The sequence below is a fragment of the Gekko japonicus genome, unplaced genomic scaffold (genome assembly GCF_001447785.1).
Source record: "Gekko japonicus isolate JY-2015 unplaced genomic scaffold, Gekko_japonicus_V1.1 scaffold7, whole genome shotgun sequence".
Lineage (NCBI taxonomy): Eukaryota > Metazoa > Chordata > Lepidosauria > Squamata > Gekkonidae > Gekko > Gekko japonicus.
The window spans coordinates 3,399,423-3,413,940 of record NW_015159711.1 but is presented as its reverse complement, the minus strand read 5'-3'; the positions used below and the strand labels follow the sequence as shown (position 1 = coordinate 3,413,940).

General features: G+C 49.0%; 1 protein-coding gene across 1 annotated transcript; it reads left to right on the top strand.

Annotated features, from left to right (window-relative positions):
* The first annotated feature begins 7,094 nt into the window (after window positions 1-7,094).
* Window positions 7,095-13,956, top strand: PNOC (prepronociceptin). Its single transcript, XM_015405523.1, has 2 exons — window positions 7,095-7,220; window positions 13,387-13,956. Exons 1-2 carry the CDS (start codon window positions 7,095-7,097, stop codon window positions 13,954-13,956), a joined length of 696 nt encoding a protein of 231 aa, XP_015261009.1.
* Window positions 13,957-14,518: the final 562 nt, after the last annotated feature.

Genomic DNA, 14,518 nt, shown 5'->3' with positions numbered 1-14,518 from the left:
GGACCATCTATCATATTTTTCAAGGTTATCACGGTCAAGGGATGGCAAGCTTACCCGCTGACCCCCTGGTTGACCGCTCTTTGGATAGCAAGACAGAATAGGCATGGTATGTTCTCAGAGATCAGACTTCTGTCATTCAAAATATAAGAAAGTTTAATGAACAAAAATAAAAAGCGTACCCATAGTCTGTTCAAGCATCAGGCTGAACAAGGATATAAAGAAGAGGTGAAAATATTCAGTTCTTCCATCCTATGCTCAGTATTTATCTGAAGCATTGTTTAACTATGATAGGCTAGTAATTGTTGAAGTTGCAGCATTTAAAAGACCATCATTACCTTAGTTCTCAGAGTCGGGACATCTCACCATTGATAGGTGGTCAAGATGGAGGGTGAAGAATTAATCCCTTGTGGGCTTGTGACCATCCAAAGATAATAGTAAGATGGAAGAGAACTTCTTCCCCTTGTCCTGGGAATATATCAGGTCTGTTTAGAGAGAATCCCCTCCTGGTTTTTCTTTGGTCTTTCTGCCTCAAATGGAAGAAATTATTATCTAGCCATTTGGTTTTCCAAATCACTGTCTCCTTAGGTGTGACATTCTAGGAAGGTGTAATTATTGGGATATTTGGTTAATATTGCAGAGTTTGCCCAGTCATAGAAGCGTGATAATTGAGTGTGCTAAATGAATCTCCCAAGAAGTATATTGCAAAATGTGAAGCTTACATTCTATTCAAGTTGATTCAGTTCCCATTTGGGTTGCGGACAAAAGGAGAGAAAAGGAGCCTAATTTAAAGTGTACTTTCCCAATCACAAGTGGCCAGCTTGTCCACCATCATGTGTATGGAAGTATGAGATTATTGTTTCAACGGGAGAGACCTGTAGAGACGTGTGACTCCACGAAAAGCCATATGAAGAAATGGGAAGAACAGAGGACAGAGAGAGAGAGAGAGAGAGAGAGAGCATCTCCCAGGTTAAAACAAAGAGAGGCATCCCATTCAAGGAGATAACATTTATACACACTTAGAGTGATGTAGCGCTCCTACTGTCCAGGCGTGCTGAGTCACTCAGTCAAGCAGTAAGATGGTAAACCTTTTCTTTCTACTTCAGCCAAAGTCATTTGCATTTGTAACTGTTGAAGTACTGCTGCACTTGGGTGGGGGTGGGGGTGGATGAATCATTTCTTGTATTTTTCTTCTTTGTCAGCTTCAGATTTGCAGAGGGGCTCCTGAAACATGGAAAAAGTCAGGGCTATTTTTGGACAGGAACGCACAGGAACGGAGTTCCGGCTGGCATCAGAGTTGGCCACGCCCACTATAGCCAAAACCTCTGCGTGCATGGCTACAAAGGGAAGGCCTGGAGAGCAAACCCCCCCGGCAACCCCAAGGCGGGCGGGCCAGGGGGGGTCCTGGAAGGATCACGGAGGCATTTAAATGCCTCCCCGTACCTTCCCCAGCCTGTCCAAGGGCTGGCTTGCCCGGGCAAGCCTAGGGAAGGCATGGCGGTGTGGACTAATATGCTAATGAGCTGCACTGTCAGGGTGTGGCCTATTATGCTAATGTTCCTGCTGGGCTTTTTCTACAAAAAAAGTCCTGGAAACAGTAAACTCAGTTATTGAATTAGTGGAGTCAAGTCTAGGAAGGAGGGCCTTTGTTCACAGTGTTATCAGGGGTCATTTGGGGGGGGACGCGGGGGGACGCCATCCCCCGGGTGAGGTGCGGGAGGGCGGGGCTTGGAGCTCCCTGCTGGTGCCCGCTGGAGGTCACCGCCGGCTGTGGGGAGGACACACTTCCGGTGATGTCAGGGGGTGTGGCATATGCTAATGAGTTATGCTAATGAGTCCCCCTAGCTCTTTTTCTACGAAATGAGTGTTATTATACCTGGTAGAGCTTGAACGTGCAATCTCAAAGGATGCTGTTTTAATACAGCATCACATGGCACAGAATCCCACGTTTATTGAATCAAAATATATTTATTCAAAAAACACTGCAAGACAGAAATGTTGGCTTATTTTTTAAAAAAAATCAAAAGAAAGCATATGAGAGTAAATGTATAGAGAATTTTGGTTTTGCCCCCTTGTGGTTGGTAGGGCTTTGACTGGGGCCAGTCTTGCCAAGACTTTGCTAGGAAATCCTCTTTATAGTGCCATGTAGAAGAATGCTTCTGAGCATGGGCCAAGTTCTCTCCCCTGATAACTGAGGAAGGCTAACCTTCATACTTAGGTGTTTGAGAAACATGTTAAGGATATCATGCTCGTGGCACATTGTGGTCAAGGAGGGGCTCCTAAAATCCCATGAATGATCTAAAGATTTTCCTCCCCAAGTGTACTTTGAAGATATCATTGCCTGCCATTGGATACTGTAAGGCAGGAAAATGGCTATTAGTCACAATAACTTAATGAAACCCTCATATTCAGAGATCTGATACCTCTGAATACCAGATGCTAGGGACAGACGACAAGGGATTGCTGTTGCCCTCCTGCCTGTTGGCCAGCTACCCATGAGTATTCTAGGTGGCCACTGCTGCAAATAGGAAGTCTGTGCCAGGGTGGTATATGGGTGTGTGCACGTGAATCAAAGGATTATACAAATGAATAGAGCTTCAGTCCACCAGTGGAACTGCTGTATTCAGAGGCAGTCTGTCTCTCTGTACAAGCTACTGAGGTGCAAGCAGCAAAGCAGGGCTGCTGCCCAAATGCATCTGGCTGACCACTGGATGCTGAAGGAGATGGACCCAGCCAGGGCCGGCCCGAGGTGTTCCTGCGCCCTAGGCGAGCGCAAATGCCAACCTCCCGGTGGGGCCTGGAGACCTCCCAGCTGGCGTGCGGTGCCTCGGGGGGGAGCTTGGCTTTGCCACCCACTCCCTGGGCCTTGCCGGCAAAGTGCCCGCTGTGCCTCCTCTGAGGAGGAGGAAGACGGCAGGCGTGTTGCGTGGCTGGAGTGCTGCCGATCCCGGCAGGGGTTCAGCCTTTTCCTAGTGGAACTCCATCTCCTGCGCAGCCCGATCAGTCCCGGGGCTTGCGCAGGGGCTCCGCCCACTAAAGTGCACCCCGCAGGCATTTGTTTGGGCCTTGCCACGGCGCCTCCTCCTCCGACAGGGCAGCGCTGCAGAGCCTGAGCCGATGGGGCGCCCGGCACAGACGCCGGCAGCCAGCCCTATCCCGGTCCCGTCTTCTTACCCAGCAGCAGCACCACCATCGAGGCAAGCAGCAGTGGGAAGAGGCGGCCGCCCATCCTGCGCGCCATGCCACCACTGCTCCGGCCGCCCAGCCCCGTTGCCGCCACCGCGCACTGCCAGGAGCACCCGCCCACCCCCCTCCACCCAGCTGGTACAATCTGGGGAAAGGCTGCTGCCGCTTGGGCAGCCTCTCCGAGTCCAGGCGAGAGGTCGGTTCCAAGGCCCCCCCTGGGGTGCCAACTGCGGTGCAGCAGGGAGGGAAGGGAGGCAGGAAGGCGGGTGGGCGCAGGAGGTGGAGCAGAGGCCTCTGAGGGTGGTGAACCTTGGCACTTCCTGGGAGTGCGATGCCGCTGCCGGCTGGCTGGCTCGAGGGGGCGCTGTGGCTCCTGGCTCCATGGAGAGGGCACTCCTCCAGCTCCTAGTGCCGAGAGCGTGCTGGTCTCCTGCAGCTACCCCTGCCTTTCCTCCCGCGCCCTAAGGGCCCGGCCCACACTCTAGGCAAATGCCTAGTTTGCCTAGCGGGTGAGCCAGCCCTGAACCCAGTCAAGGCTCCCTCTAAGCTGTGGAGTCCTGAGCTACTAGCATTAAAGTTGTGAGCAGGTGATTTGGCTGCTGCATAAATTAGTTTGCTCTGGAGCCATCCTTCCTGAGCTGAGACAAAAATGTGTGAGCCAGAGGCCAAAAAACTGTGCGCTAGCTCACACTAACTCAGCTTAGAGGGAACACTGGACACAGCTTGCTCTGATTCTGTAGCCAATCCTTGTGTCTTCACAAAGTGCAGGGCCGGCCCAAGGGGTTTGTGCGCCCTAGGCGAGGCCGCCTCGTGGTGCCCTCCAACCTCCGGTGGGGCCTGGAGATCTCCCAGCTGGCCGCCTGGGGGGTGAGAGAGCACCTGTGAGGTAGGTTGGGCTCAGAGAGCTCTCCGGAGAGAGCCCGCAGGAGAAGGAGGGAGGAGGGGCCACCCGGCAGGCAGGAGTGCGCCGCCCCCCCAGCCCGGCTGGTCGCCTCCGCACAGGCTCCCTACTCTCCCCCCACCCCGCCCGGCAGCCTGAAGAGGCGGAGAAGTGCCCGGCTGGCTGGCGGGCCATGGCAGCGGAGGAGGAGGTGGCGGTGGCAGCGGTAGCAGGAGGAGAGCCCACAGCAGGAGGAGGGAGGAGGGACTGGCAGGCAGGCAGGAGTGCGCCGCCCCCCCCCAGCCCGGCCAGTCGCCTCCGCGCATGCTCCCTACTCCCCCCCTTGCTGCCTGAAGAGGCAGAGAAGTGCCCGGCCGACTGGCGGGCCGCGGAGGTGACGGCGGCGGTAGCAGAAGGAGAGCCCGCAGGAGGAGGAGGGCGCAGTTTGGCACCCCTGAGGGCCGGCATGCCCTAGGCGAGCGCCTAGTTCGCCTAGCGGGCGAGCCAACCCTGAGTGCATAGCCTGGCTTAATCCCTTCTCAAAGTCATTTCAGAACTGTTTTGCTCTCTAAACATGTTTCCTGCAGCATGGACCTGCAGTGTTCTAGCAGCATACTATGTAGACTAATTTGTTGGAGGCAGAAGATTGCACTGAATGGCCTCTGTGACTGTAGAATTATGGGACGATTGTGCTTCCTCTGGACTCTTTAACAGAAGGAAGCAATGTGACTCTAAATGCTTCCCCCGCGTCCACTAAAAACTCTTATCATGGTTCGACCTACCTTTCCAGGTCTAAACGTGCAACAGGATGGTGGGGAAGAAGCAGTACAGTGAAGTGGGCTATTTGAAACTGCAGACTGCCATTTATGTACTGAAGTCCCTGCAAGTAGAAATTGACCACAGCATGTAGATGACTACAAGGCATGATCTGGCCACAATTATCTATGGTCTTAGCACCTCTAGGTTAAACTACTGCAATACAATCATCGTGGGGTAGCCTTTGAAGACTGTCCAGAAGCACCATGATATTCTAGTTTTGTGCTCACTGGGAGTTGTTACATAGTGGAGGCAATTGAAAACTATGGTTTGAAACAGCACAGTTTGCTCTACCACCCTGTTCTGCTGCATGTGTACATTCAAGCTACTTTTCCATATGTAGGAGAAGCATTCAGACATGCAACCACTGTCCCATGCATTATATGCCTAGCAAAACACATCTGCATTTGGCTGTTAGAGCAAAGGAATTCTAATGGCAGACCTAATTAAACAGGAGTCCAGTGGCTACAGCTGGAATAAAGGCTGTTAGGCTTTAAGGTGACACTGGACCACTGCTGAATTATGCAGGAACAGACTAACATATGGCTACTAATGTTCCCTCTAAGCTGAGTTAGTGTGATCAAGAAGGATGGTTCCAGAACAAACTAATTTATGCAGCGGCCAATTTGCTCGATCGCAACTTTGATGCCAGTAGCTCACAAAGTAGAATTTTTGCTCACAGGACTCCACAGCTTAGAGGGAGCATTTGTCGGCTACCCTTCTGGAATTACTAAGGCAGACTCAAGGCTTTAATTCATGTGCCCCAGAGCTCCTCTCAGTTTAGTGATTTAGGCTTTCGGTGCCACTGGAACCAGAAGCCCCATTAGTTTTATTACCACAGTGCACTCTATGGTATCAAGGGAGAACAAGGCCCCCTTCCTCCCACCCACCCACCCACCCTCGGGATGAGCAAGCTGAGTTACTTTTTCCCTTGGCAGAGAAGTAGGCAAGAGAGAGTCACATGGAGAACTCCCCTCTGGCCAAGAACCCAAATCCAGCCCATCTGTCACTGGGCTGTGAAACTGGCCGGGAGCCATCTCCCTCCTGTGTGAGAGGAAAGGCAAAGCGGGAGTTCTGCAAAGAGAGACGAACCCAACAGGCCCCAGTTTGCAGGACAGATCTTGTTGCCTGAGGAGTGGAAACCTGGGGCAGATCTCCTGGGTTTAATTAATGAGTAACTCCACATCACATTTCTTCTTGGACTGTCACACACATTAGGAAGAACTGGTGTTTTTTCAGCAGGACTGGGGAGATCAGTCATCTTGCTCTAGCTTGACAACAAACTACAGGTCTTTCTGTACTCTCTGTTTTAAAAAGTCTGTGCCATATTCTAACCTTTGTCAGATTCTCCCTGCAGGGGTAATTCTGACAATATTCTCACTTTTCAGATCTATTCAAGCCACTGTTTTGATCAAAGGATCATGAACTGGAGGCCCCTTGGCCAAACCAGGCTCCCTAGCATGGCACTGCCTGGCCTCCCACTTAGCAGTTTGGAGGCAGCGGAGGCATAAAAGAACTGACCTCTCTGGCCACACAACTTCCAGGCTTGCCCCATTAGAGCTCTGGGGATGGAGGCCACGGACCACTACTCCACACTATAATGTCTCCACCCCCATCTGCCAGTCGGCCCTCACTCCTGGCTCCAGCAATCAGCCTTCAAGGAAACGAGCAAGTGAGAGCCAGCGCTGCTCAATCCCAAGCATCTCTGCTTAAAAGGATCAGGCAGTAGGTGACGGGTCTGACTCAAAGTCAGGTAGTGCTTGCTTGCTCAAGAGGTGGGCCGGAAGAGAGTGCTTCCCAGAGCCAGTACCGCCAGCTCACAGGCATGATGGAGCAAAAACACCAATCGCTTTGAGAAGGCAATGAAAGCTAGGAGAGACACAAAGCAGAGGCCAACGAGACCCCAAGCACCTCAGAGGCCAACCAGATTTTCAGAGTGTGAGCTTTCGAGAGCCAAAGCTCCTAAGGTGCTACTGGACTCAAATCTAACTGAACAAAATGTGAATTACTAGAATAACAAATAACAAATGAATAGCATACCCTGAGTTTGGGGGTTTTTTCTTACCAAATCTACTCATTTCAAGGAGTTGTCCTTCAGTTCTCAGAGGCTGGGGCTGGAGAATTCTGTAGCACCAAGTGGGAATATTGATCCACCCCTTTACCACTTTCTCCCTGTTTCTTCTACAGGTTTTGGGGTTTTTTTGAGATTGACACCATGAGGATCCTCCTATGGGGTGTCTGGTTGTTCAGCCTGCTTGCCTATGCTCTCAGCGACTGCCGGAGGGACTGCCTGAATTGCCACAGACACTTGTACAGTCACCAGGATGACTTCAGTCTTCTTGTAAGTAATCCCAAAAGGTTCTCTGGCTTGCAGACTCGGCTGGCTCTTATCCATAGAAAATCCTGAACAATTTCAGTGTACACCGGCCTTAACGTTGTGTAATTCCCCAGTAGTCATTAATTTTGTCTTCTTGATTGTAATCCTGTTTTCTGCCAGGAATGTGGAGTCATCTGCACATCTCTCACAGCGAACTTAACGGTAGCATCATAGGGTCTTCAAGGCAAGAAATGAACACAGGTGGTTTGCCATTGCCTGCCTCTGCATAGCAACCCTGGACTTCCCAGGTGGTCTCCTATCCAAGTACTAACCAGGGCCAACCCGGCTTAGCTTCTGAGATCTGATGAGATCAGGCTAGCCTGGGCCATCCAGGTCAGGCCTAAAAGTGGAGTGTAAATATCAAAGCAATCAGCGGTCATTTCATAGAAAAAGAGGTGCAGGAGCTCATTAGCATAACCTATTAGCATAATTTATTTGCATATGCCACACCCCCTGACATCACCGGAAGTGTGTCAGAAGGCAACACCCACCGCTCAGGCTCTACTGGACTGTTTTGGATTGCTAGCTATTTGGGGGGGGGGAGAACGTGCAGATCTGTCCTCACAGAGGAGGGAGAGCTTGTACCTGAATAAAACTTGGTCTTAAAGATTCCACTGGACTGCTTTGGACCAGGGGGCCGGGGGGCTCTGCAGCTTACCTGGCTGCTTCTTGCTCTGACTAAGGGCTGCTGGGAGCAGGGGGTGGGGCTTGTTGCATGTGCCCGCCCCCTGGGCTTTTTACTGCCGGAGCTCCGCTCCTGTGCGCTCCTGCAGGAAATGACCCCTGAAAGTAATAATAAGTTTAAAAAAACAAACAAACCAGTGCCGCAGCTACATTCCATCTCGGGGTCATGGCTAATTTATTTCTGGACAAGGACCTTTAAGCCCTCACCATTTTCTTGATACACTTGAAAGTGTCTCGAATTGATCTCAGCCTCCTTCCAAGGAAAAGACATGGCTGCTAACACACACAAAAAAGCTTAGAGATAAAGAGAGGAACGCAAACAACATTCTCTTTATCACAACCTTTCTTCCTCTCCTATTGATCACACTTGTGAGGGACATTTCTTCTCTTTTTCTGCCCATTTGGAGGAGTATTGATTTCCCACCCTTTTCCCTTCCTCTCTTTTTCCTGTTGAATGGAGCCGGACGGACAAATCTGCTTGCATTCATCAAGGTTGCGTTGCCACATGATCTGCCTTGGGAATGAACGTAGCCACATCTATCAGTGCTCCCATTGAACAAAGAAGAGTTTCTGTGCCTCCTTAAGCAGACATCAGTGGCTTACCCAGCCTACTTGGCGCCCGGAGCTGATAATTTTTCAACATCCCCCTCCTTTTTCTTTTTTCTTCTTTTGCAGTCAAGTCAGAGCGATTTATGGTGACCTTGTAAGGATATGAAAGGCAAGAGATGTTCAGAGGTGGTTTGCCATTGCCTGCCTCCAGGTCAGGGCCCCTCCTCTAAATGACAAAATTATTTTCAGTAATAATAATGAAAAAAAATCATAATAATGGCTAGAAAATAGATTCAATTAGGTAGCTGTGCTGGTCTAAAGCAACAGAACAAAGTATGGTCTTAAAGGTGCCACTTGATTCAAACTTTGTTTCAATGGCCAGAAAAGAAACGCAGACAGTGAAAATTTTCTTTTATTTAACTTCGTATATATCAGAGATGTCAAACTCATTTGTTACAAGAGCCGGATCTGACATAAATGTCACTTTGTTGGGCCAAACCATGTGTGCCAGAAAATGTAATGCCATTACCGGAGATATAAACTTTATAAAGTATACAGGCAAACCCAATTAACAATATTATTTTCTACTCAAAATACAAACATACTTAAATCATTAACACTTTTACAGTATTTCCTTATAATATCTCCCTGATGCCCACCCTCCCACTTCCACTGCCCATTACATATTAGCACTGGGACAGTATATAGGGACATAATGCACAGCCTCTGTCACCTGATAATAAAAGTAATCAGTTGCTCACAGGCTGCATAAGAGCCCTGGATGGGCCGGTTCCAGCCCACGGGCCATATGTTTAACACCCCTGGGCTAGACTATTGGAAAAAATGACCTGTAGGCTGACAATCACTGTAGCAGCTTTCAGCATGCCGGCTTGGTTGTATGATCTGTTAAGGAAGTTTGCTTCAGTCTTGAAGGAAGGGACATCTAGCCAATCCTAGAATGCTTTTTGCTATGCTCAGACTTTCCTGCGCCAGAACTGCATTTTAAAAATAAAAGGAAGGATGTTTTGCTGAACACAGCATGACACTGGCTTAAAAGGCCCCTTCAAGGGCCTTCCTCAAGCTGTGCCCGGGGTGGACCGCACCCCCATCCCACCTTGGTATGCCACTGGCAGACATCACTCCCTTCTAAGTCCATTGACTTGATAGACTTGGAAGGGTGCCAAAACTACTTAGACTGGCACTGGTTGAATAGTATCATCAGGGTATGAAAAATGTCAGATGTCTAGGCTTGTTGAGCCTGTGAGCATTTATGTGTTGTTGAGCATTTATGTGTCTTTATACAATACTTTTATCTAGATATTTTATGTTGCTGGTTGGGTTTTGTTTCTTTTTCATCTGTGTCTAAGCACCCTAGGTGTTAGAGAAAGGTGATTTAGTTATACACATTTTAAAAGATAAATATAATCTGTCACCTTGGGTGATGCACATTTCCTTCCTCCTAACGTCATTACTCGGCAGCTTGGCTCCAGGACTGAATGAATGAGTGAGTGAGTGATTGAGCGAAGGAGTGAATGAACATCAGCTTCAGTTAACAGGGCCAAGTTCTGCACGGCGCTGGCAAGAGCTCTCCTGCACAATTAAGTAATGCAATGGATGGGTCATTAAGATTCATTTGGAGAGCCTCTTCACTCCGTGCCACGCTGCACGGCCTCCTCGTTTCAGCCTTTTGACGAGTTCCTCCCGTAATGGGCTCCACCTTGAAGGTACTGCCAAGGACATTGCAGAAAGAGCAGGCCTTCTGCAAGCTGCCCACCACCCGAGAGAAGAGACATGTGATGGCCACACTGGGAGGGAGGGAGGGAGGGAGGGAGGGAGGGAGGGGGGGGCAAGAGCAGCCTGTAGCTTTCTCGATCGATGGTCCTGATTATGGTCCTGGGGAGTAATGCATAGGGTGCACACACCGGATGAGTCATGCTAGCCAGGCAGGTTCCCGGACGGCCTTCCTGACTCAACTGTTGCTCTGTAATTGCTTGGGCCCTGGAATGTTTCTGACCTACCCCAGAATGAAAGATGGTCCAGAAAATATTGGTTCATCCTCCCTACTTTTACAAGGTTCAGTGTCATGGGAGGAGGAAGTGCTGATAGACTGCCACTCCACAAAGAAACAGGAATGCTCATGCGTGCGGGGGGGGGGGCAGTTGCCCCCTCCAAATCCTAAATTTCATGGTATAAAGACTGCAAGCCGTCAGGTGATCTGCACTTACAATTCACAGACCTTGCCCCTCTCCCAATTACTTCTGCAGATGCCTTTGGCGCAGCCCCCAATAGAGCCTCTTGCCAGCCAGCTGCAGAAACTTAGACTTTCTCTGGCTTGAAGAAACCTTCTGTCCCCCACTCTAACAGGAAGCAGTGACCTGCATTCCAATTTAACCTTGATTGTCTATTCATTGGTATTCATTCATTCCTAGCAGCCAATTAACTGGGCAGAATGGCATATGGCTCGTAATGCTGTCCTCTTATCTAGGAATTAAAAAGCATCTCATCACTTTGAAGCAGCAAGATGTTTCAGGGAGGGAGCTGTTTGTAAGCAGCAGTTGCTGTCAAAGAGGGTAAAAAGGCCAAGGAAATGTATTTGGAAACAAGGCACTAGGATGCCATGCAAGGGCATGCAATAATATGTATGGAGGTTTCCCTGAAATCAAGGGAGTCTCTCTGCTCGCAATGAATTTGTAGACACTGCTGTAAGCTGATCTCCTGATTTCAAAAGATATAACCACATGCACTGTGTGGAGTCTGTGCAATTTTTATTTATTTCCAACAGCTCTGCATTTAAAATGCTCCAGGAATTTCTGTGTTTCCCCCACCCTTCTCTTTTGGAAGAGAAAGCACTACAGAATTCTGACTTCATAAAAATCTGCCTGTTCACACATGTAGTTCTCGTTTCAGAGTTCTTTTAATCTCCCCAAGAACCAACAAAGCAAATTCACAAAAAGGTTCCTCCACCCACCCCCTTTTTAGCAATTCTAGAGTCAGGTAACAATCAATTCCAGACAGCATGGGACAAAGAGACTGAGTTCACGGGAGGGGGTGACATCTTGCTGTGCCCTTGAACAGGGGTAAGAAAACTTTTTCACCCCAGTGTGTGTGTGTGGGGGGGGGGGTGATGTCTAGTTGCGAAGATGTTGGTGTGCCAGAAAATGGTGCAATTAGGGTTGTATTTGGCCAGACATGATGGGAACAAGCCAAGCTCCAGTGGTGTTGCCAGCATCTCAGGGATTTGCCTTAGACTTGGCTGGTGACTGTGCAGAGGCGTTTCCACATTCTCATTTTCCTTGTTTATGTGTTCCTGTTGTTGGGGGTCTGTTCTGCATGTGTTGTCCTCCCTCTAGTGGTCGATTCGATATTACATCCGTTTCTGCCCCACATATCTCCCTGCAGATTTTTATGTTGCACATAAATCAATGTAGAGGGAGCAAAACATGTGCAGAACAGACCCCCCCCCCCTCCAAGCAACAGGAACACACAAGCAAGGAAATGAGAATGTGGTAAAGCTCCAGTCTGAGGGGTGATGATGAGGACAAGTCATTCCTGTTGCCTTCTCCCACACCACTGGTCCCATGCCTTGGGTGACTGGGCGGAGATCTGGCCCTGGATGCCAAAACAGAATGAACCTGTGTGCTCCTGTTGGCACACATACAGGGAGTTGGCCTACGCCTGATCTAGAAGATCCTGAGATCTATAAACAAGGACCATTTTAATTCTCATGCTGATGGGAAGGAGGATTCTTTTTTAATAAGTTCATCTTTTCTCACCCTCCCCCCCAGTTAATTTATGACCAATAGGCACTGACAGAGGATCACTGACTTCCTCCAGATTCTTTTGTGAGACAGTAACTGTAGCTCCCGCTTTACTTTCTTCTTTGGGCAAACAGAAATGAATTATCAGCAGGAGGTCATTAAAAGTCAAACATTCTAGACCCCCTTCTATTGTTAAAGGTAATTGTTTTCTTTTGCTTGAGCTGGAGCAAAATCCTTTGAACCAGCTGCCTCTGAATTCTGTGCAGATTAAACATACAGGTCTGCAAATTCTGCAATGATCTAGCTATATACTTATTTTTTCTGTACCATGTGCCCCAAGGAACGACAAAGATGGAAACTTACTGAATTATAAGGACCATTCCATTCTTGTATCTTCAAAGCAGTACTTAACAACATAAGAAGAGTCCTGCTGGGTCAAACCGGTGGTGCAGAATTTCTGTTTTACTTAGTGGCTGCGGTCACAACACACTAAATAATGCACTTTCAATCCACTTTCAGTGCACTTTCCAACTGGATTTTTACTATGTGAACTGGCAAAATCCAGTTGGAAAGTGTGCATTGAAAGTGGATTATTTAGTGTGTTGTGACCGCAGCCAGTGACCATCCAGTTGCTATGGAAGGCTGACAAATAGGGTATAGAAGCCAAGACCTTTCTCCTAGCACTGGTATTCAGGGGCTTCCTGCCTCTGATTTTTGGAGCTTCCTTTTACTCACCATGGCTAGTAGGGGCTGTTTTGGCTTGAGGAAACAGCATGGTGGAGAAGGGAGGAGCCCCTCCTCCATCCACACCACAGTTCTGAACAGAAATGGGTTCCTGGGAGGTTTCAGAATGCCTTTCCCCACAGCTGCTGTGTGACAACAGAAGAAAGCGAGTAGAGTCCAAGGAACCCCAACCAAACTCAGCAAAGAACATAACCTGTAGTTTGTCCCTTAAGTTAGACCCCCTTCTTTCTTTTACTTAAACGGCTAGTCTAAAAGAAACAAAAATTCATTTTAAAATAGCCTGCAGGTGAAAAATGCACTTTCTTATATTTTCTTCCCCAAAGAGAAAGCAGATTAATTTCACTCTGACCACCCTGTAATGAAAGATCCCCTTAACTATGGTTTCCTCTCTACAGATCTGTGTCATGGAATGTGAAGGGAAGCTCTTTTCTAGCGCCACCTGGGGACTCTGCAGCCAAGCAACCGGGAAGGCCTCCTTGCCACTGGGTCTTGACAGTCTAGAAGAAGCAGCTAATCGGCCCTTGGAGATGTGGGATGGCGGCCTGCTCAGAGGCAGAGGCAACCTCAAACACCTGGGCGACCTGACAAGAATGGTGGATCTCAGCAAGGTGGAAGACGAGAAGCAGGTTTCCAAAGTGAGAGGTCTCGTCCGCCAGCCGGAGGCAGAAGAAGGGGCCAGTGATGGAAGCCAAGCACCCCTGGGGGACTTACAAGACCAGCTTGAGATTCCCAAGAGGTTGGGTGGTTTTCTGAGTGGACCATTTGGTTATGGGCCGATGGCAGAACCTGCCGTGCAAGAGCTTCAGAAACGGTATGGAGGCTTCATCGGCGTCCGAAAGTCAGCCCGGAAGTGGCATAACCAGAAAAGGTTTAGTGAGTTCCTGAAGCAGTACCTTGGGATGTCCCCACGATCTGTTGACTACGATGGCTTTGATGATGACCTGAAGGAGCAGAATGAGATCTAGATGGATGGACTTCCTCTGGATTTTTTTCTCCATAACGTCAACACGTAGTGAATCGGTTTCAGATCTGCCACCACCAAAGAAGTCAACCCTTGGTCCCAGCCTTGCCTTCCTGGCTGCCTGCATTTCAGTCAGCCAACCCTTGCCATCAAAGTAAAAGGGCAGCGTTTCTTCGGAATAATCCAAATGATATAGTAATTTTTCAGCAGTCCTAACAGCCTAGTATGACACATGTTTCCTTGCAACTGGGACTGATGGGACAGAGACTGAGGCCTGATTTAAATGTTTTGCATAGCTAGGAGTCCAGTTTGAATAAGATGCTATGCAAGTGCAGAGTCCCATGGAAGTGTGCTTGGACCTAGCTAGTGTCCCATTTACCCATATTTATCCAAAGGGAAGGTGATTCCCTAAAAAAGTTATATATTTCAAACTCCAGTGCCCATCCTCCATTACCCATACTTGCTCCTTAGAGCAGCAGGAGGGAAATGGAGAGGGAACAGCTCTACTGTCTCTTTGACGACAAAGCTTCCTCCCATGCGCATGACGCTCTAGGGACTGGCCAAAT

Excerpts from the sequence above, each read along its gene's own strand:
- PNOC (XM_015405523.1), top strand. The coding sequence starts at position 7,095 with ATGAGGATCCTCCTATGGGGTGTCTGGTTGTTCAGCCTGCTTGCCTAT. Across the intron at positions 7,221-13,386 it reads AGGATGACTTCAGTCTTCTT|ATCTGTGTCATGGAATGTGA; the intron begins GTAAGTAATCCC and ends TCCTCTCTACAG.